General features: G+C 36.3%; 1 protein-coding gene across 5 annotated transcripts in view; it reads right to left on the minus strand.

Moving 5' to 3' along the window:
* The window catches only part of CSMD3 (CUB and Sushi multiple domains 3), a 684,493-nt gene that overhangs the window by 382,649 nt on the left and 279,489 nt on the right, over nucleotides 1–22,355 (minus strand). For all 5 annotated transcript variants that reach the window (XM_084509891.1, XM_084509890.1, XM_084509889.1 and 2 more), the window contains 2 exons: nucleotides 20,637–20,724; nucleotides 8,011–8,135 (listed from right to left, as the gene is read on the minus strand). In XM_084509891.1, coding sequence (XP_084366017.1) covers nucleotides 8,011–8,135; nucleotides 20,637–20,724 — 213 coding nt within the window. The remainder of the gene's footprint in view (nucleotides 1–8,010; nucleotides 8,136–20,636; nucleotides 20,725–22,355) is intronic.

Consider the following 22,355-nt stretch of genomic DNA (forward strand, 5'->3'; position numbering starts at 1 on the left):
AGATCAGCACCTCCCTCTCCATTTACCCTCCTCAGGAGGCTGTAGAGAACAATAAGGCTACCATTTTGCTTCCATTTCTCCAAACTAGTCAAAATAAGTGTTCTCAGTCTTTACTCTGAGGAGATGCCTTCCAGCATTAACCAGCTTTGTTGCCCTCCTCTGGATGTGTTCAAGTATCTTAACATCCTTTTTATATTGTGGAGCCCAGAACTGCACACAGTATTCGTGGTGAGACCACACCAATGTTAAATACTGCCAGAGAATCATTCTCTAGCTTGCTGGCTATTCTGTTAAATGCAATCTACAATTCAGTTTGTCCTCTTGGCTGCCAGGGCGCACTGCTGACTCCTGTTGAGCCTGCTGTCGACCAGCACACTCAGATCCCTTTCTTCTGAGCTGCTCACTAGCTCTCTATCCATACTTGTGTCTGGCATTACTCCTTCACAGGTGCAGCACCTAGCATTTACCTTTGTTGAATGTCATGACACTGATTTCCCAGTGCTTCAATATATCTAGATCCCTCTGCAAGACCTCTCATCTCTCCAGGGAGCCAACAACACCTCCCAGTTTAGCTTGCTGAGGTTGCATTCCACTCCTGCATCCAGATCATTGATCAAAATATTGAACAGAACTAGCCACAGAATTGAGCCCTTGGGATCACCACTAGTGACTCTCCAACAGCCAAATGTAGTCCCATTCACTGAAACCCATCAAGCTCCACCGTTGACCCAGTCAGTGTTGCATATACCTGTTCTTCATTAACTACCTCATCACCGAGGTGATCAGCTCCAGGGCAGATGCATTCTGCAGCACAGTGAAGGATCACGGCAGGTGGGGAGGGGGAGGGGGGTTGGTGTCTTGCACAGAGAAAACTGGAGGGAGCCGCCAGGAGCCAGCAGTCCTTCTGAGAGTGGCCGGAGAGGCTAGGGCAGAGTGGAGAGTGGCTGTGCCCCACACACATACCAAGGCAGCCCTCAGGGAGCACCAGGAGCATGGTGATCCCATCGGCACAACAGCAGCAGTTTATCAAGGGAGGGTGCTGAAGCTTGGCCAGCTCAACCAGGGAGCAATGGTATCTGCCCAGCATAGGGTTATAGCCTTTCAGAGCTCAGCACCCACTGCAACTTCTGAGACAGAGCTCCAGGGAGAATGTGCTGCTACCCAAGTGCCAGGCTATACAGTGTGCCCTACTCTTACACCAGCACAGGTTGGCAATAGTGAGCACACCTGCGGGAAGTGTGCCTAGGGGGAGGCACTCCTCTGCTCACTGACACAACTCTGGGAGGAGGTGAGTAGGTTGGAGAGTACCAGGGACTTGGAGATGGAGACATACTGGAATTGTTCCCTACCTTCCCTGAGGGAAGCCCAACAGGCAGAAAGGACACACAGTATGGAGGATTTCCTGTCCTCTCTCCACCTGGATGCACTCAGTGACCTGATGGATAGGAGGCAATGGTGCTCCTGCTGCCCAGTACAGCAGAAGCATTTCCTCAGTGACTACCTGACCTTTCCAGGTGTTCTTGAGCAATAAGTATGAGGCTCTGCAAGTGGAACCAAACAAAATTAAGGAATACAGTTCATCTGGCTTAGAGGTGTCACCAAGGTCAAGTCAGCCTATGCCCTGCATCAAAACAGCTGCCACCAAGGAAAAAAAATAAAATAGGTGGGTAGTTGTCATAGGAGACTCCTTTCTGAAGGGAACAGAAGGCCCACTTCATGGGGAAGTTTGCTGCCTCCCTGGGAACTGTGTTAGAGATGTGAAGAAAAAGCTTCTTTCCCTTGTACAACCCTCAGATTATTACCCATTAGTAATTTTTCAAGTAGGCAGAAGTGAAGTTTCAATCAGAAATCCAAGGGCAATCAAGAGAGATTTCAGCGTGTTGGGACAACAGGTTAAAGGATCAGAGAAACAAGCAGTGCTATCCTTTATCCATTCAGTTTCAGGGAATGATGAGAGGAGAAACAGGAAGAGTCAGAAGATCAATACCTGGATCCAAGCCTGGCATCACCTTTTCTACCCTTTCATCCTTTGTCTACCATACCCAGGGTCTTACACCTATTCTGTAGTGGAAGCTGAGTGAGCAAATGGGTGCTCCTCTTACAGCTTTATTGGAGCTTCCACTCCATGGTGCCCTTCACCATGGATGCCACAGGAACAGAAGTAGAGTGCAGGGCATTCTGTCAGGTGGTCGCTGTGTCTGCATCTACTAGCTGCCATGTACCTGACAGCAGTGTTTAATACATTGCTCTGTGTTGAGGATGCTGCCAGGGCTGCAGCCCAAACCTTCTAGGGAGCAGAGAAGGTGAGCAGAGCTGGCAGCAACCTGTGTCTGTAGCCCTGGTTGCTGGTGCTCCCTAGGAGTGGGTTTTATGAGGCTTCACATGGTTTGAACTGTCCACACTCAGCCAGCATTGCCCAACCCAGCCCTCTTGCCTGACTGGTCACCTGCCGGCTGACTACTCACCTGACAGCTGATGCTTCCCCACACACAGCTCACACAGTACGCACGGCCTGAGGGTGTCAGGGACCAGAATCCCCCTGACAAGGCTTGTGGCCTCACAAGCCTTGCACTCATCTCAGTACCTGGCAACTACTGATGCCACTGTCACTGCTGCCCTTGCTAGTGTATTTATAAGGCAAGGTTACATAGGTTACATTTATAAGGCAAGGTTATTTGTTACATACATTCTGATCATATATCCATATTAATCAAAGTGAGATTTACAGCATGCTTTAGTCTATCAAATGAAAGGTACTACCTAATGAGTTCACAAATTCTTTTTTGTTACAAAAATATCTTTAGTCAGTGAAATGAAATGACCAAAATGGTACTTGAAGAAAAAAAGTGTTCTAAAATTTCCAGAGCCCAACTGCAATACATAATACTGTTTGTTTCTTGTTCAACTATTAATCCAAAGTATTCTGTAGCCTGCTTATTAATTGGGTGATCACAATGTGAATGATAAATGGAATGATAAATAATCCTTTAGTTTTCTCCAATACAAAGAATTATTTCAAAAACACTTTTTCATTCTACAGATTAGATGAGCTTTCTTAAAATACTGTACTTGTTGCAGAACTTGTTGCTGACTTGCCAGCAGGCTTATGAAAGGCGGCATTCATAAATGCTTCACAGAGGCTGAGAAACAAGCAAGCAGAAAACAGGAGCGGCAGGCATGAAAATAAAAAGGCTAATCGACCAACTGTGAATAGATCTATCTGTTTCATTTCCTGAAACGTAAATGAGAGGAAGAGATTTATCAACTAGCAAATAGTTTCATAAAGTAGATAATTGTCTCTGCTTAAGCAAGTTGGCTTTGTAATCCTCTTAGCTGCAAATTAGCTCCAAAGTATTACCCTACAGGGGAATATTGAATCCCATGGCATAAATAAGTAGGGTGTCAATCCTGAAGTGTTTAAACTTTCTCTCTTGAAGGAAGCTACAGACAAATCAATGTAAGCAGTCAAGTTATAACAACTACATATATTTAGAATTTCTTGGGACAGGAAATACCTAACAACTGCAGAAATTTTCTTCTTTCAAATAACACACTTCAGCTGTAATTATGTGTGAAGTAAATACTTGTTCAAAGACTCTCATGTCATCTTTTAAACATTTTTCATCATTCTGTCATTCTCAGGAAGGGTGGAAGGGTACTGTTTTGTTGGGTTTGTTTGTTTGTTTTGTTGTTGTTGTTGTTGTTGTTTTTCTCTTGCCCTTTGACATCACTATGCTACGAAATTTATTTGCACCTCATATGTATAATATTTTCACTCACTAGAAATCCCAGGGAGGTGGAGGAGTCACTGTCCCTGGGGTTGTCTAAGGAAAGGCTGGATGTGATGCCTGTGGGTGTTGGTGGGCGTTGGTGGTGGTGGGGGGTATGGTTGGACCAGATGATCTTGAAGGTCTTTTCCAACCTTAATGATTCTATGATTCCGTGGTTCTATGAATTATTTTATTTGCTGAAGGTATGAGTGACAGCAAACCATAAAGTAAAAAAAAAATGTTTTCATTCCTGAGGTTTAAAATATTTATACATTTTTCTGCACAATACTGATATATCACATTTCCTAATCATTGCTAGGAATCACTAGCTAACAACGAGACATGACCTTATATCTTACAGAAACACATTAAATAGAAATAAAAGGTATATATATATATGTATACATATTATTATTATTATTTTATTGGAGACTGAATGTTTAAAGTGTTCCTGCACCCTAGAGAAATTAAGTACCTATCATATGAAGTAAGTACATTATGCAAGAGAAAATTGTAGTTCTACTTGAATTCTTTCCTAACTCAAATGAAAAATAATGTTTTCTTCATCAGTAAATAACACTTCACATACATTAACAGTATAAAACTGCAAGTTATTCTAGACTGGCATTCTTGGGAAAAATATTGGATCAAAAACATTGTCAAGGAAGTATACATTACAGTTTGTCTTTTTGTAAAAGTATGGTACAAGAGGATAAAATTCTGATGTGAGATGATAACCTAGTTGGAAAAAGGAATTCTATATGTGGTAGAAGTGACCTGAACAGGTAGAGTAAGAAAGGCCTTTCATCATATGTTATTCTGTCTTTTGTTTCTGTGGCTGCTTGCTTATTCTCATCCAATATGTCATGTTCTATTTTAAGAAATGTAGATAAACTATAAAGGCAATTAATCCAAGAAAAAGAATTCATTAATTATTAGTTGACATCTTGGTGGGTTAATGATTTGGAGCACAAGGTGAATTATTTTGCAACAAATTAAAAACACCCCAGCAGAACTTTAGGTTTCTATGATCTTCAAAAATTCCAGCTAAAAAACAAGTGTCAGAGGACTGTGTCTTACAGGTTTCTCATAGTCACTTTGAGAAATCAAAATGTTCAGAAATCAGCCAGAACTCAAGAGTAGCATTGTCCTGGAAACTAGTCTTAAGGTCTAAAAGATGTTGATAATAAGCGTATTTGCTTATATTTTAGAAGGGATGCATCTGTTTTCCTCCTCAAAGTCTTGTTATATTTCTTTTGCAGAAATACTGCAGGATCATTCCAGCTTTCACTTTCATTAACATGATACTGTGCCAGTTCCAGCTGGTATTATATGATAACTCCTAAAGAGAGCTAATCTTTCATTTTTGGCAGGCAGTTACACTCCGTCACTCATATGCCCTGTGAGAACAAATTATGAGGATTTATGCTGTCAAATCAAATGCATCTCATAGAACTGGAAACTTCCTGTTTAGAACAGTATATTAATATACTGAATAATTGATATTCATGTGCCATTTTTGAAAAATGTATCATTACTGTGGGTTTTTTGGTGTGTGCACATTTATATAGGCGAATGAAAACAAGTGCTAGCTGTACTGTTCAAATAGGAAACAAAACATTATAAAGAGTAGCACTTTAAGAGACATTTTAAAGAATAACAGATAGAGTTTTAATACCACCTGTGCCCTCATTATCTGCAAAGCTGCATCAGTTCTCAAGACAATATTAATTTCTTGCACAACATAACATTTATGCACGATTGATTAGTTCGCCTACATGGTTTGTGCACAGACATGCAAGTTCAACAAGCACACGTAGTTTTGCAGGTACTTTTTTCATGTTACTACTTAATATTAATTCTACTTAAGCAAAAAACAAACAAACAAACAAACAAAAAAAAACACTTCAAAATGTTTACTGTATGCTCTGTGCATGGGACTTAAAGAACACAATTATTAGTCTAGAAAAAAAGTTTATACTTTAGTATATCTAAGAATCTAATTAAAACCTGTTGCTAATCAAAAGAACAAAATTACAGCAAACTAAGGGTAGTTAAATCAGCAATTAATGACACACTAAAGAACTTTATATTTGACATACTATAAGCATCTGTCTGCTTTTTCACCATATGGCATTATATCAATTCCTAATAACTTTGTTAGCATTGGTTCTTTGCTTTTTAAGGTGGAATCAGCTAGCTTTGAAGTCTGAAGAATGTGATTCACTGTCCTTCTTGTTATGAATTATGTGCTCTACCTATGAATAATAGTCTTACATATTTGGTTGATAGGTGCTCTTTAGTTTCACATATAGGTGCAAGTGTTTAAGAAACTGTTAGTTTCCAACAAAAATATTACTTTTTTTTTCTTCTTTCTTTCTTTCCTTCTTTCCTTCTTTCTTTCTTTCTTTCTTTCTTTCTTTCTTTCTTTCTTTCTTTCTTTCTTTCTTTCTTTCTTTCTTTCCTTCTTTCTTTCTTTCTTTCTTTCTTTCTTTCTTTCTTTCTTTCTTTCTTTCTTTCTTTCTTTCTTTCTATTTTGGTATTAAAGCTTACTTTAGCATTAATTACATGTTTACAAATCTAATTTGTAAATCATTGTACAGTGTAGTTCTTAATATAGTTACAGAAGGTAAAGAAGTAAAAAAATGGACTGAAGACTTTCACCCCTTTATATGGAAGTACTTCAATACCTGCTGTTATAGAGAATTAAGAACTTATAAAAAAATTAAAAGTAATATATTTAACAATGATTTATGCTTGAATGTCATAGTCTCCAAAAGCTATTTTCTATTTTTCTCTTAGAACTATCTTTCTAAACTTTCAAGTAGCTATGTATACATCTCAGTCTTACCAAATTGCTGCTGATCACACTTTATTGTATGTTATAAGAGATTTATTTTTGAAATAAGTGACAGTATGCAACTGTATTTTGGTATTGTTAAATGAAATGCTATTCACAATATGCTTTCTTTTTTAAGTATCTTTTCAATGACATTACTAGATTGTATTATAAAACACATAACACACAGAGGACAGTAAATTTTAGGGTATAATTACAATTTATGTTCCCATTTACCTGGGATGTGAAAGCCTAAATTTTTTAGAATGTCATTTTGTTATGAAAAGAAATCCTGTCATGCAGCCTCATTTATATATGAGATTAATGATGATTTTCTTTCCAGGAATTAGTTTTGAATGTGTTCATTCATTTATGAAACACAGAAAATAAGGATTGGAAAACTTTGAAAAGCTACTTAGTCCATTACCCCATCTCTAGATTAGACTAAATGTACTTAAACTCTCCTGGACATATTTATATTTCACATATTCTTGAAAACTTCTACTCAAATTCACTTTCAGGACTTTGCAACAAGTCACAGAATCACAGAATTGTCTAGGTTGGACGAGACCTCAAGATCATCAAGTCCAACCTCTGACCTAACACTAACAAGTCCTCCACTAAACCATATTGCTAAGTTCAACATGTATTTAAACAAGTTCAACAAGTATTTAAAGCCCTGAAATACAGGTGTCCCTTTTGCTTCCCATACCCAAGAATTCTTTGTGAATAAACTGTACTCTTCAATACTAGGTGTTTACACCCATGACTACATGTACATGTATATGTACACACTAGTAGTATCATAATATATGCTAATATATATTTATAAAAATGTATATTAATATTTTTATTCCTTGATTCAGGTATTCATCATACTTCTTGCCGTAGTGTTCAGACATCAATTACATTCAGTAGAATGACTTTGTCTTTTATTCTTTTACATTTTTCATTATTTTTTACACTTTATCCACAGGTAAAGGTTGAAACCAGGTGTAGACTTACTTCTACAGTCCTTATCAATATTAGATTAAAATCTTTCTCATTTGCTTAGTAAATCTGTAATGAAGTAAATCTGCTTTATGAACTACTAATTGTACACTGAATCATTGCAACTTTGAAATCCATCTCTTATTAAACTGTAACTAAATGTGGAGTCTTAATACTTACCAGTTCTTTATGAAGTGAACTTCATTATTTAAGTTCCAAAGTAAATTAAAGTGCATGGAAACACAGACAATGTTCATATTATACCAAACTGTATAGGTGGTATTTTTTCTCATTAGTGGGGACACTAAGATTAAAATTTCAGGTGTTTAAAAAATATTAATAGTTTTGGCTATCAAGCAGTAGACAGACATGGAATGAACAAATCACTAAAGGATAAGAATTCCTCTTTACCTTTGCACACAGGTCTATGATCACTCCATGCAGCAAAAACTTCAGCTATCCTCTGACATGTGATGCTTTTTGAGCCTTGTAACACATAATCTTCATCACAAGAGAATTGTACTGTTGCTCCCAAGCTGAAATCAAGGAATGGCATAAAAAGAAGATTCATTTTTTAATAGTTATCTCTTTTTGCATCATATAACAAATTTGAAAAACAAGGCATGTAATCCATTAAATACAATTTTTGTTCTCAGTAGCAAAAGCCTTCTCTGGGGTTGCCTTGGCCAGAGATGCTACACCTTGTTTTAATATTTGTCTGGAGGTCAAGTGACTATTCTCTGACCTAGCTTCTGACTTCCATATAGTAAAGATCTGACATATTTGAGCACTGTGTAACAAACTGGAGCCAGAAGATGGAATCTCCTGATGGAATCTCTCCAGATCCTTGTGAAGATTGCTTCCAACTTGGGCTATTCTATGATACTATGATTCTATGAAACAGCAATAATTTATGTCGACTGAATCTAGAAAACCAGGAGAAAGATTGATAAGATAATCAACAAGAAGATGAGCCGCAACTTTAACCACATGACTCAGGACTATATACATTATACTCTTTCTGGTGAAAGCCTCAGGATACAGATGACCTGTTGTAAATGTCTCTCACCCCTCCTTCTTTTTGATGAAGACCAGTGCTTTAGACTTTAGAACCCAGAGGGACATTGGAAGACGTATAACACCAGAGAAAATAATTAGATATTAACAAAGTTTCTTGTATTAAAAAATGGTATACTATTAATAAGACTTTCCTATATTAATTTGAACGAGGAATGCATTACTGTAAATAATAAATTACATTTAAACTATTTACTACTACCATAGTAAATAGAATCACAGAATCACAGAATCATGTGTATTTAAACTATTTACTGTTACCATAAATAGTTTAAATGGACTGTAAATAGTCACAGTTTTTATTCTTTGACTAGTAGGTTAAAATTTTAGTTAGGCTAACAATAAAATCTTGGCTCCATGTATGTGGTTTGTTTTCTCTTTCCAGTAACAAGATTCTGAATGCAACAATTACTAGAAAATGGAAGTTACAAGGAAAAAAAAAAGGAAGTTAAAAATGTACAAGAACATGTACATTTGCTCCTTTAACTGGCGTATATTTCTCTACATAACTAACGGTATTCCCTAGTCTATGCACAGCTACTGGGGGACAAGAGGTCGATGAACAGCCTCGCAGAAAGGGATCTGGGAGTTCTAGTCAATAGAAAGTTGAAGTCAACAATGTGCCCGGGCAGCCAAAAGGGCCAACCATATCCTGGGATGCATCAAGCACAGTATTGCTAGCTGGTTGAGGGAAATGATTGTCCTGCTTTGCTCTGCAGTGGTACAGCCTCACATCAAGTACTGTGTGCAGTTTTGGGCACGACAGTACAAAAGGGATGTGAAATTATTGGAGAGTGTCCAGAGATGGGCTACAAAGATGATGAAAGGTCTAGAGGGAAAGACATATGAGGAGAAGCTAAGGTCACTTGTTTTGCCCAACCTAGAGAGGAGGAGACTGAGGGATGACCTCACTGTAGTCTACAGCTTCCTCACAATGGGGAGGAACAGTTGCCGATCTCTTCTCACTGGTGACCTCAAATTGGACCTGAGGGAATGGCATGAAGCTGCAACAGGGGAGGTCCAGGCTGGATGTTAGTAAAAGGTTCTTCACCCAGAGGGTGGTAGGGCACTGGAACAGGTTCTCCAGGGAAGTGGTCACAGAACTGAGCCTTCCAGAGTTCAAGAAGCATTTGGACAATGCTTTCAGACATGTCTGATTTTTGGGTGGTCCTGTGTGGAGCCAGGAGATGGACTCAATGATCCATGTCGGTCCCTTCTAACTCAGAACATTCTATGGTTCTGTGACTCCATGTGTGTAGTAATACAGAACAAACACTTTTAATCTAACTAAACATAGGTGTGTTGATATTCTGTGAAAACTAACAAAATTACAGTCCTTATTAAGCACACAGTAGGGAGAAGTAAACTATTTTTAATGGTATTTTTAATGGTATTTTTCACTGCACTTTTTTATCATTTTCCAATGATTTTGTGTGTATATTTATATGTATAGGAAGATTTAAAATTAATTTAGAAATCTGAATACCTAAAAATTACACTTTTTGATTTTCTCTATTAATGCTGCTATAACTGAGCAAAAGAATATAGTTTACTTATATAATAACTTCTGCAGAAAATTAATTATTTTATTATGATACAATACCTTGAAAAATCTTCCCTCCAAATTTGTTCATATGGAAATTATTGTAACACAAACACCAAATACTAGCAGGGCATTTAATTCTAATTCAAACATATCAAAATATCAGATCACAGAATCATTGTTTTCAAAGAGGTTTGCCTAAATTTGCATTTACATTACTTCTAACATGAAGTAACATGTTTTCTGAGATAATGCTCACAGTATGTGCTTTCCAATTCTGGTTTATTCTACTTGAATTACAGGATGACTCTTGCTTCAAAATACATTATTTTAGAGAATGTTAGCTAACAGATCTGAGAATCAGGTCTTTCTTTAAACTTTCCTAATGCATACCCCATCCAAGGATCTTAGAATCCTAACTGCATTTGGCTAGATAAACGATTTCCCATCTAAACATGGCCGTACACACTTTCTAGATACTTTAAGCTTCAAGATGAAGTAGTTTCCCAAAGACATGTTCTAGTCTATGTTATAGCAGCTTTCCTCTCATAAATTATGGAATCATTTCACCCTCCTCTGATGGATAATATCCTATTTTCCAGTCTTTGACATGCTATCTGCTTTGAAAATTCTTGTTTTGTAAAACTTTTACTTCTGTGGTGGCATAGTTCTTCATTTACCTAAATAAATGGTTTGAAGTTGTTTTATAACTCTGAAACTGGCACCTTTGCAAAGGTGCCTTTGAGGTTGGAAGAGGTCTGAAGATATCACTCAAATCTAGCTTGATACCACAAGGTACAGAGTTCATTTTTGCTGAAACACATACTAAAACTTATTAGTCTATGCAGGGTCTGGCTTGTAAAGGAAAAACCCTGTTGTTGCTGTTTGTTTTTTCTTTTCTTGTACATGAGGATTTTAGTGCTGCAATAGTAATTTCAGTTTCAGTTCAGTGGACAAAGTTAGACAAAAACTGCAAAAGACTGAGCTTTAGAGATTAGCTTGTCTTAGACAACCAACACAAATATATCTTTGATTAAAATAGTTAAAGAAGATTGATACTAAAATGAATAAAAATTAAATTTAAGGGAATTAGAATAGTTTTCTTACTTTGTTTGAAAAGGAATGGTGACTAGCACAATCTCTTGTGCTGATGAAGTTTGGGGAGCATTTGCGATTTGTAGAGACATAGATGGGTAAATGGAAGTTTTGATAGCAGATAATAGTTCTATAAATTAAAAAACAAACAAACAAACAAAAACTTCTCTGTATAAGAATCAGGAAGAAGCTGTTTGTGAAAGAACAGGTTAAAGAAGAGCTGAAGTATAAACTAGAGAAAGATGTAAAAGTGCAAAAACAAGAAGGATAAGGATATGAGTCAATATAATGTAAAGTCCCTTGCAAGCTAAGGCTGAAAAAATATGTGGTACTAATGAGTAAAAAGAGCCACAAATCAAATTAAGAGCTGGAGGAAATTTCAAAATTATGATATAGAAAATGATCTTATTACTAATGTTAAGAATTGTACTCAGCTACGCCAGGTTCTATATAGTTTAGGTGGGTTAAAAACTGGCTGACTGGCCGATCTCAGAGGGTGGTGATTGGCGGCGCAGAGTCCGGCTGGATACCTGTGACTAGCGGTGTTCCCCAGGGGTTGGTGCTGGGTCCAGTCTTGTTCAACATCTTCATCGACGACCTTGATGAGGGAATAGTGTCTGCCCTCAGCAAGTACGCCGATGACACAAAGCTGGGAGGAGTGGCTGACACACCAGAAGGCTGTGCTGCCATTCAGTGAGACCTGGACAGGCTAGAGGGATGGGTAGGAAGAAACCAAACAATAAGAGGTTTAATAAGAGGTCTTGCATCTGGGAAGGAACAACCACATGTATCAGTACAGGCTGGGGTATGACTTGCTGGAGAGGAGTTCTGAGGAGAAGAACCTGGGGGTCCTGGTGGATGACAGGTTGACCATGAGCCAGCAGTGTACCCTTGTGGCCAAGAGGGCCAATGGGATCCTGGTGTGCATTAAATGGAGTGTGGCCAGCAGGTCAAGGGAGGTGAACCTCCCCTTCTACTCTGCCCTGGTCAGGCCTCACCTGGAGTACTGTATCCAATTCTGGGCTCCCCGGTACAAAAAAGACAAGTATCTCCTGGAAAGAGTCCAGTGGAGGGCCACAAAGATGATACGGGGCCTTGAGCATTTTCCTTATGAGGAAAGGCTGAGAGACCTGGGTCTTTTCAGCCTGGAGAAAAGAAGACTGAGAGGGGATCTCATCAATGTGTATAAACACTTGAGATGTGGGGGACAGAGGGATTTGGCCAACCTCTTTTCAGTGGTTTGTGGGGACTGGACAAGGAGTAATGGTCACAAGATAGAGCATAGGAAGTTCCGCACCAACATGTGAAAGAACTTCTTCACGGTGAGGATGACGGAACACTGGAACGGGCTGCCCAGGGAAGTTGTGGAGTCTCCTTCTCTGGAGATATTTAAGGCCTGTCTGGACACCTACCTGGGCAGTCTGCTCTAAGGAACCTGCTTTGGCAAGGGGGTTGGACCCGATGATCTTTCGAGGTCCCTTCCAACCCATTCAATTCTGTGATTCTGTGAAAGACTTTTAAAGTAGAAATTGGGAAGACATAGATGAGTTTCTCAAGTTCAGATTTTCACAAGAAGGTATCTGCTATGGAAAATCATGTTGACATAATCTGATCCCCTTTGATAATGCAAAAAGGAGCATCTGGGGAAAAAAAAAATATATATATATACATATATATATATATATATTGTCTTTAAATAACCGTGGGCTGATTTAAAGAAGAAACACTGAGCAGGATATATTACATTTCCAGAACAAATTGAACTGAAGATACTGAAAATTCCAGCAAGTTGAAATGATTATGAAGATTTTATAAACCTAGCAGGTATTTTTATCACCTCCCCAGATATAAACAATACATTACCTAGGACCCTTAACTTGCCCAAATCAGTTTTGATATTAAACTGATAATTGATAGTATATGACTGTAAGCGTGCTAGACACATAAACCCATTTAAAGCAGAAAATGTACAAACCCAATAATGTGTGTGTTATGTGAGTGAGAACTAATAATGGCAGAGAGATGGGTAGATGATAAAACACTGATCTAGGAAAGAAAATGGAAGTACCAGAGACCAGTTTCTATAGCAGATCAACTTAAAAAGACAAGAATATTAAAAATCAAATAAACACTTCCTTTCTGAAAAGTCAAAAAAAAAAAAAGACAGGAAAAAAAATCATGCAATAAATTTACGCTCAGTATATAATTCTTCTGGACTTGCAGGAGAATAAAAATGGCATCCGTAAAGGCCAGCACATGGACTATTGTGAGCTTGTTAAGAAAATGCCAAGAAAATGGGTCTCTAGGGAAGCATTAAAAGCCTAGACAAGATTAACATTTATGAATGTTTTTCTGGCATTATTTACCTATACACTCTTTCAAAAATGGAAAATAAAAAACAAACAACAACAACAAATCATTAATGCCTTAAAAGTTGTCTGGTAGAAGAGATCCTTCTTGTTTCTGTAAATTGTAAAGCTTCAATAGCTTTCATTCCTGGCATGCAAGAATTCAATTTTAAATTCATCTTCTCTAAAAGAAAAGCTTGATTATTGAGTTTGACAGTACATAAGGATAGTGTCATTCCCAAGGCTTCAGTAGATAAACAGTAGTAAATACAATGTGGATTCAAAAAAAGGACATCCAGATTTCCATGAAGAAATTATTAGTTCTAAGGCAAAATTAAGTAGATAGGCTTACATCTACATTCCTTTGAGTTAGCTCTCTCAAGAACAGATGGTCATTGGTTTGATCTGGCGTCTGGTGTGGTGACTTAAAACTTTAAAGACATAGCAGTAATTTCAGGGTTTTTTTGTTGTTGTTTGTTTGTTTGTTTGTTTTTGTATACTTGTGGGGGGTTTTTTGGTAGGTTTGTTTGTTTGTTTGTTTCACAGAATTGCAGAGTTGTTTTGTTTTTTGAAGGAATCTGAAATAGTTTGAGGAATTTGTTGTACACGAAAAAGGGATTCCTGGCAGGATGAAAGTGATGTATCTATCTGATGTATCTATTGCATATCTGGAAGTATTGCATGAAGACATGTGGGAGCCTGCTAGAATGTTAGAGAACTGCAAATTATTGAGAAAGAAAAAAAAAAAAAACAGATCATGCAAGCTCTTTTTTGGAGACTTGTCCCTTGGCTAGTCTACCCCTAAACTGCATACAGGTATTGTTTTAGAGAAAGCTTAGTCTAAAACAGAGAGAGAGAACAAATAACCAAAAATAGTGGGCACAATTAAGGGCAGTTTCATGCCCTGGCTTACATTTTATCCAAATTGCTTGCCAGACCAAACCTCTTTAAAGTGTGTGTAAAGCTTATAAATCTGAAGAGAACTGAAGTGTGATAAAGCTATGGAGTTATTCATCATTATATACAATACAGATGTGCACTGCTAAAATAACAAAAAATATCAAAAACAGCAGAAAATCTTCAACAAGTTTCAAAAGTACATTATATCTACCCAGCCAAAAAAATAAGATGCAGCCAATGAACTAAGAGGTTTAAATGTAATTATAAATTATATTCAGAAATTATGAACACAAATCAACGATACTGCACAAAACTTTGTTGATCTAGTCTAGTATTGCTGACACTGACAGGGATGATAAGTGAAGTGCATGCTTAGAGAAAAAGACACATATATAGTTCATCTTCTGATCACTACCATATGAGGTTCTGTTGGTATATTACAGAATCACAGAATCACAGAATTTTCTAGGTTGGAAGAGACCTCAAGGTCATCGAGTCCAACCATTAGTCACAAAAGGAAGTTCATGTGCTATATGGATCCTTTAACAAATTGGTGAGGAAACCCTGTGATGTTGGAATATAATGTGGAAATGGCAGAAGTACTCAATGCCTTTTCTGAAGCAATGTCACAATTTGGAAAGAGGAGACACATACAATGTCAGGTAAAAGAAGATGGATATATTCAAAAACATAGGACCAGATAGTATTCACCACAGGATGCTTAAAAAGCTGGTTGATGCTATGCAAGGCTGGCATCATCTATGCAAGCTCATGGTGATGAAGACAAATTCTTGTTGGCTGCAGAAAGGCTAACACCACGTGAATTTTTAACAAAGGCAAGGAGAAGCTAGGAACTTCATCTCAATCCCTGGAAAGTGTGTATTTTCTAGGAAAGCAGGCAATAAAGAGCAGTTACACAGAATTACCAAAGGTGAATCATACTTGATCAACTTGATTGTCTTCTATGGCAAAATGACTGGCTACATAGACCAGAGAAAAGTGGTAGATGTAATAGTGCTCAGCCACAGCAAGGCTTTTAACACTAACTTTTACAGCATTATCTTTTGGAAGCTGAGGAAGTCTGCACTGAATAGATTCTCTGAAAATTGGCCTAGCAGCTGTGCTCCAACGATAGGAATCAATAGCGTCATATTCAGTTGGCCACCATTACTGGCCACCTACATACTCAAACTACATACTCAACTACATCAGACAAAGTGGGGGCAGCAGATCAAGAGAAATTATTACTTAGCTGGTGAGACAGCCTCTGCAATATTAAGCCCAGTATCTGGTCTTCAATTTCAGACAGGTTATTGATAAAAACTCCAAAGGTGTCAGAGGAGTTAACTGTAGGCCTAGAGCACCTACAGTGAAACGTTGAACTTGGCTTAATTAGTCTGAAAAAGACTAAGCTACCTGCTAATAGCAGACCATCATTACTTCAAGAACATTTACAAAGATGATGAAGCCAAACTTCTTTTAATGTAGCAGTGAATAGTCAGTTTTGGAGATTCAGGTGCTACATTACAGGAAACCAGGAAAGCAGGTCAGAACTGGAACAGTTTACCCAGACTGTTGTGAAATCTCCATTCTTGGGAGTTTATAGGAGTGGTTAAACAAAGCCACAGACGATCTGATTTAGTGTTGGCATTAGTCCTGCTTTAGGCAGGAGGTTGGAGTAGATGCCCTCTCAAGGACAAATACAATCAATATTTCACTCAAGCTGTTCAATTTAGTTTGAACCCTTATAAACCCTTGGCATCTATGAGATACTGTTCCTAGCTTAAAAAATGCATCCTTGTCCCATGTCTCTCAGCAACTTCATCTGCAAATTTATATTTATAGAAGAACAAAAGAAGATTGACATTAAAAATAATAATAATTTTCATTAGGAAAAAGTATAGAAAAATACTATAGCATACTATAGCAAAATACTATAGCATACTATAAAAGTATAGCAAAATAGTATAGCAAAAAAAAGTTTTGCACATAGCAAAAAAAAAAAAAAAAAAATAGATAGCTATATGAATTTGAAAAAAAAACAAAAACCACACTTCCATTTCATATCTATTTTTTGAAGAATCTTTAGAGAAGGCAAAGTAAATGCAGTAAGGAAAAGCCTAAATTGAAGGTATAGAAGCTGTAAAGGAAGGATGTGAAAGATAAGCTTTAAAATTTTGAACTTCATATGAAGTTCCCATTGAATGTTATTATTGGCAAAGCTGGCATTTGTGTAGAAAAAAAAACAACTAATTTTAGATTATTTTTCCATTATTTGATATATTCTTTATTATTGAACAAAAACAATTATGTGAGGATTCAAAAGCTCAAGCTCAGCTGTAGCGAGAAATGATATATATTCTGGGTTTTGAATTTAGATTTTTCATGTAAATTTTGTTTGGTTTTATTAGCTGGGTGATTTATAACAGACATTGTAGAATATGGTGGTGAGCAAGGTTTAATGAAGACCAAATGTCTTTGCAAAGTCAGATCTTACTCAGCAGAAGATGTAGGCTGTATCTTGGCAGAAAACTTACTATCCTGAGTGTGTGGCTGCTTACAAGCCTCTAAGGTGCTCTACCTGGTAAGAGCAGCCTGTTTGTATTAATTTTTTGACTTACAAAATTCACTAAGAAGAAACTAAGTGGACACTGACAAGAACTGTCTTGAATATAAACTTCATATACTTCCTTCTATCAATAGAATCAGTATTTTTAAGACCATACTAGCATCTTAGTGGCTAAGAGCATTCACACTGGGCTGTTGTGATCCACATTTGATTTGAATCTCATCTTTAAATACCTAATTGGACTATACTACAGAGTTAGTAGGTAGGTTCGTTGATTCATTTCATGAAGCCTGAACTTTGGGATGTTACATAGGTACGTTTGCTTCATAATAAAATACCTGCCCAACTACAATTCACTTTGACTATGTGACTTCCACTAGAAACAGAGAGAAAAAACAAAAAAAATCCCAAATTAAAACAAACAACCCCCCCCAAATTAAAAACAAACAAACAAAAATAAGATTAAGTGAAATTTATTACATCTTAATCTATTACATCTTTTTTAGATTTTCCAATAGTGGCATTGATTCTAAAATTTTACCCATGGAAAAAATGTTTATTTTACTGAATGACAGGTATCATAAAACCAGTAACTGGAAATTCTAGCAGAATGAACACTTCTACATTTACATTTCTAAGCAAGTTTTTTTGAAGTTTTCTTTTTGAGGCAAAATATATATTTTTTTTCAGTACAGGAAATGCTGGTAGCTATTAGCAAGTCTCATTGTCTTTTCTTTTTTTTTTTTTTTTTTTTTTTTTTTAAATCTTTAAAGTCCTGTAGATGCTCAAAGAGCCATCTAGTATCAGAGACAAAGTTTTAAATTTAAAACTTTTAAAGCTTTACTAAAATATAGCCATTGGGATTTTCACGTTCGAAGAAAAAAGAAATAGAAACAGTGAACATGGAATGTTAGGTCCCAAACGACGTCATGAAATGCTGCAGCTTGTCTTAGAGCCTGCGTTTTATATTTTCTAAGTCTGTAAGAACATGTGAATGTGCTGAGAAGGCAAACAGTGTTTTTAATCAGAACAGGAGTGAAATTGCACTAAAATTCTTCCAAATCTATACCTTCACATTTGAAGAAAACTAAAGAGAAGTGAGATATGTGACATAGGAATATCTCATATGAAATATGAGATATTTCTAACATTCACTAGTCCCGTTATTTACAAGTACAAATTTCACCATTCACATTCATAAGACGTTTAACAAGCCTTAGACAGGAAATAACTATTTCTCTCTTACGTGTAAGATCATAGAATCATGGAATCATTAAGGTTGGAAAAGACCTCCAAGATTATTTGGTCTGATCATCACCCTACCACCAGTATCAACCAATATATCTTTTATTCTGTTGTTAGATAGTTTGAATGCCTTCTCCTTTCACTTTTCTTACAAATTCATTTGAAACAGGAAAATTTGACAGTCACATCAACACAGTGTGTAGTGGGAACAAAAAAAAAAAAAAACAAGTTTAATTATCTCCTAACCGTTGGCCCTAAAAAGAAAAATGAAGGCAAGATGACCACCATCACCTCTGAGGTACACAAAAAGTACTTCACAAAAGTTTAACTAGAATTTCATTCAGGTAGGTCTTTAAGTGGCCATTTGCAAAATAGGAAAACACTATTATTTTTATTATTTTTATTTCTTTTAAAATACTGAGAAATCATTTTTTGTCAGGTAATGTCAGAAATTACATTTCATGTAAAATTACTTATAAAGCTTTCTCTGATGCGTGCTGAGCTTTTTCTGTTTTCAAAACTAGAGAACAAGAGAGACCATAATAACTGACTGCCAGCTAGCACATTCACTTGGGTTGTCATTGTCAATTCTATATTCAGCTTGATTGCAGGGAGAAAAGTAAAAGCAAAACAGATAAAAAAAAATAAAAAAGTACAAGTTACATAAAAGAATGAAGTAACACAAATTTTTAAAATTTTTGGTCATCTACCAGATTCCTCTAACACTCACTATCTTCAAGCATTAGGAACTGTCCTGTATATTATATTTCACAGATTTCACAGAATTTCACAGAATTTTCTAGGTTGGAAGAGACCTCAAGGTCATCGAGTCCAACCTCCAACCTAACGCTAACAGCCCTCCACTAAACCATATCCCTAAGCTCTACATCTAAACGTCTTTTGAAGACTTCCAGGGATGGTGACTCCACCACTTCCCTGGGCAGCCTGTTCCAGTGCCTCACAACCCTTTCAGTGAAGAAGTTCTTCCTAACATCTAACCTAAAACTCCCCTGGCTCAACTTAAGCCCATTCCCCCTCGTCCTGTCACCAGGCACGTGGGAGAACAGGCCAACCCCCACCTCGCTACAGCCTCCCTTGATGTACCTAAAAAGAGCAATATGGAAAATACATCTTTAGAACAAAACTGAATGTAATAAAACCAATTAATTTTAAAATGATAAATCTCCTTTCTCCTTATTTCTTCCTTTTCTCCTTCCCCACTTAGCTGTTTGAGATTTATAAAAATTATAGAAAAATCACATTAATATACAACAAAAAGCAAGAACATAGCCCAAGATTCATTCTCTTAATACAGTACAAAATTTGACTATTATTAAGTATAAAATATGTATGTTTAATCCTTTTTAGTGTATGATGAGACCAAAACCTTGCCACATAAACCCACTACGATGTTCAACAATCAAATTAAAACAAAGAAAACAATTTGGAAACTTAGATAGCTAAGAGATTAAAATTAATTCAAAACATAAAACAGATCACTGGCAGTGTATGATTCTTTGGAGCCCTTTTAGAAATGTTCTATAAAGCCAGCTAGCAATGAAATTTAAAGCATTTGATAGAAACAAAATACAATTCTATTACATAGTTCTATTTTTTATTTTTATAGCACTATTACTCACTATTAATTCGGCATGCAACAAAGAGCTAGCATTAAAAGTCTGTATTAAAAATGCTACACCATTCTGAGGACTACTATGAAAGTTTACACCTGCATGTATCAAACATTTGGGGTCATGGAAAATATACTGCAGAAAATACAATATTGTCCATTAGATTCTAATAAAGATTTTATATAATAACATCTGAAACATCTTCTGCAAGTTTTTATTGTGGTTCTGTGTGTGTGTGTTGCATTCTTTTTTTTTTTTTTTAACATCCCCTCATGTCCTTCACAAAGACCTTCAGTTACATGTGTATGTCAGTATTTGTACAACACAGTATTTACATGAGAAAATTATTTTAAATTGCCTTCAATAGTTTTTTTCCCAGATCATCAGAGATGATACGCAGCATCACTTGTACACTTATGTACAGTACAAGTACATTATGTATTTTATGTTCTTTGCATACGAAGAAAAGTTTATATTGCACCATGTAATTTCATATAGAATTCCATTTCAGTTTTTACTGAGAAGTTTAGTTTTGAAAGAACAGCTCAACAACAAAAATGAATTTTCCAAGACATTTTCAGCAAGTTAAGTATTAGAAAAATGATACAATGGTAGGTTTTATATTTTACCTGAAGTCTGAGCCTATCCGTTTTCCATTCTCAGGTTCTCCAGGATCTGGACACAAATTGGATGCCTGTTTAATACCTCCCTCATTTACTGTAAAACAAAACAAAACAAACAAACAAACAAACAAACAAAATAATACTGTTTTTAGGAAATGCATATTTAAGCAATTAACAAACATGAAAAAGTATATCTATACCTTTTATCATTTAAAACAGATTTTCTACAGAATATGAACATCTACATAACATCTAATTTCAGTACATAACATTCCTCTCTATCTCAAGCAAAGCATGTATTCCTGTATGTTTAAAAATAATAATGAGTTTTCTATAAATTGTACTACTCAGCTATTTTGTTTGCTTGTAATACTACTGAACCCATATGTAAATATTACTGCTATTCCTTTACAAACATTCACATATAAAAGAGTGTTCATCAAGGCTGTAACATTTTACTCTGAACATAGTTTAATAAATGTCATCTCCACTGAGAGCTGACCTTTTCTCCTTGAACTTGAATGGGTAGGCTCATCCTGACAGAATCATCCTTAATTAAAAATGCAGATACCCCCAGAATGCCAGTTTGATTTGCATACATTTATCTTACAATAAACTAAAACAGATCTTCAGAGAGAAACTTCCTGTGAATCTTTCAATATGTTTTTCCAGAAATTTGTATGTAACCATTTACCCCCATTATATTGCTCCCTCTTCGTTTGTTTTTGCTTTGTGTTTTGCTTTTGTTTGTTTGTTTGTTTGTTCTGGTTTAACGCATCATGCACTTTCCCATAATTTCTATAGATTTGTAAAGTATATATTGCAAAAATAAGTCTCAGGCCAAAATAATTACATTCTTCAAAAAGTAGCACAGATTAGTCTGTTTTTATTTGGTAAAATCATGACCCAATAGAAGAATATTCTTTTCAGCAATTCAAGTTGACAAGAAACCAAGGGATTTATACTAAGAGATTGCTTGTTGGATTCATCTCTCTTTCTAGAGAATTACTCCAATGGATTCGCAATATGAGTTTATTAATATTAATTTATTAATATTAGTATCATAACTTTCCTTATAAGAAAAAGTTTGCATAACTAGGCTTATTTTCATATTGTAAAAAATGTAGTTTCTAACTATACTTCTAAAGGCTGTGCATTAAACCTAAGCTTTTCATGATGGCCAGTAACATTCAGAAATATCTGGGGGCCTTCCCTTCCCTGAAATTTGTTGTCTTACACATACACAAATGGAAGAATTGGCTCAATACCTCAGAGGAAGGCAAAGGCCAAATAAAAATGTTGTAGAGGATTGAAAGGAAAATGTGTCAAGTTAGCACTCTTCTCTAGTCAAAAACTGCCAAGCTCAGTCCTTGTCAACTGGGATCACAGACTTCTGCCCCAGCAGAGCTCTACCAAATTGGTTTTAATAGCAAATAAATGCAACCCCTGTTCATCTGCATCACTATGTTAGGGGACTTCGGATTAGCAGGGCTCTTCCTCAGAGCCATATTACTTTCCATCATTTCTCCCCCAGTATTGTAGATAAAAGCATGGACATAAAAACAAGTTCCCACTACTGTTGGAATGCATGTATTTCTAACAACTGTATATTAAAAATTGTATGTAATCTAATGATTCCTTAAACTGCATTCCACAAAGCCATCTATGAGGAACTTGCTAGGCAACTATTTTGAATTAATTATCTTAGAAATGTCCATTCATTTA

Source organism: Aythya ferina, assembly GCF_964211825.1.
Source record: "Aythya ferina genome assembly, chromosome: 2".
Lineage (NCBI taxonomy): Eukaryota > Metazoa > Chordata > Aves > Anseriformes > Anatidae > Aythya > Aythya ferina.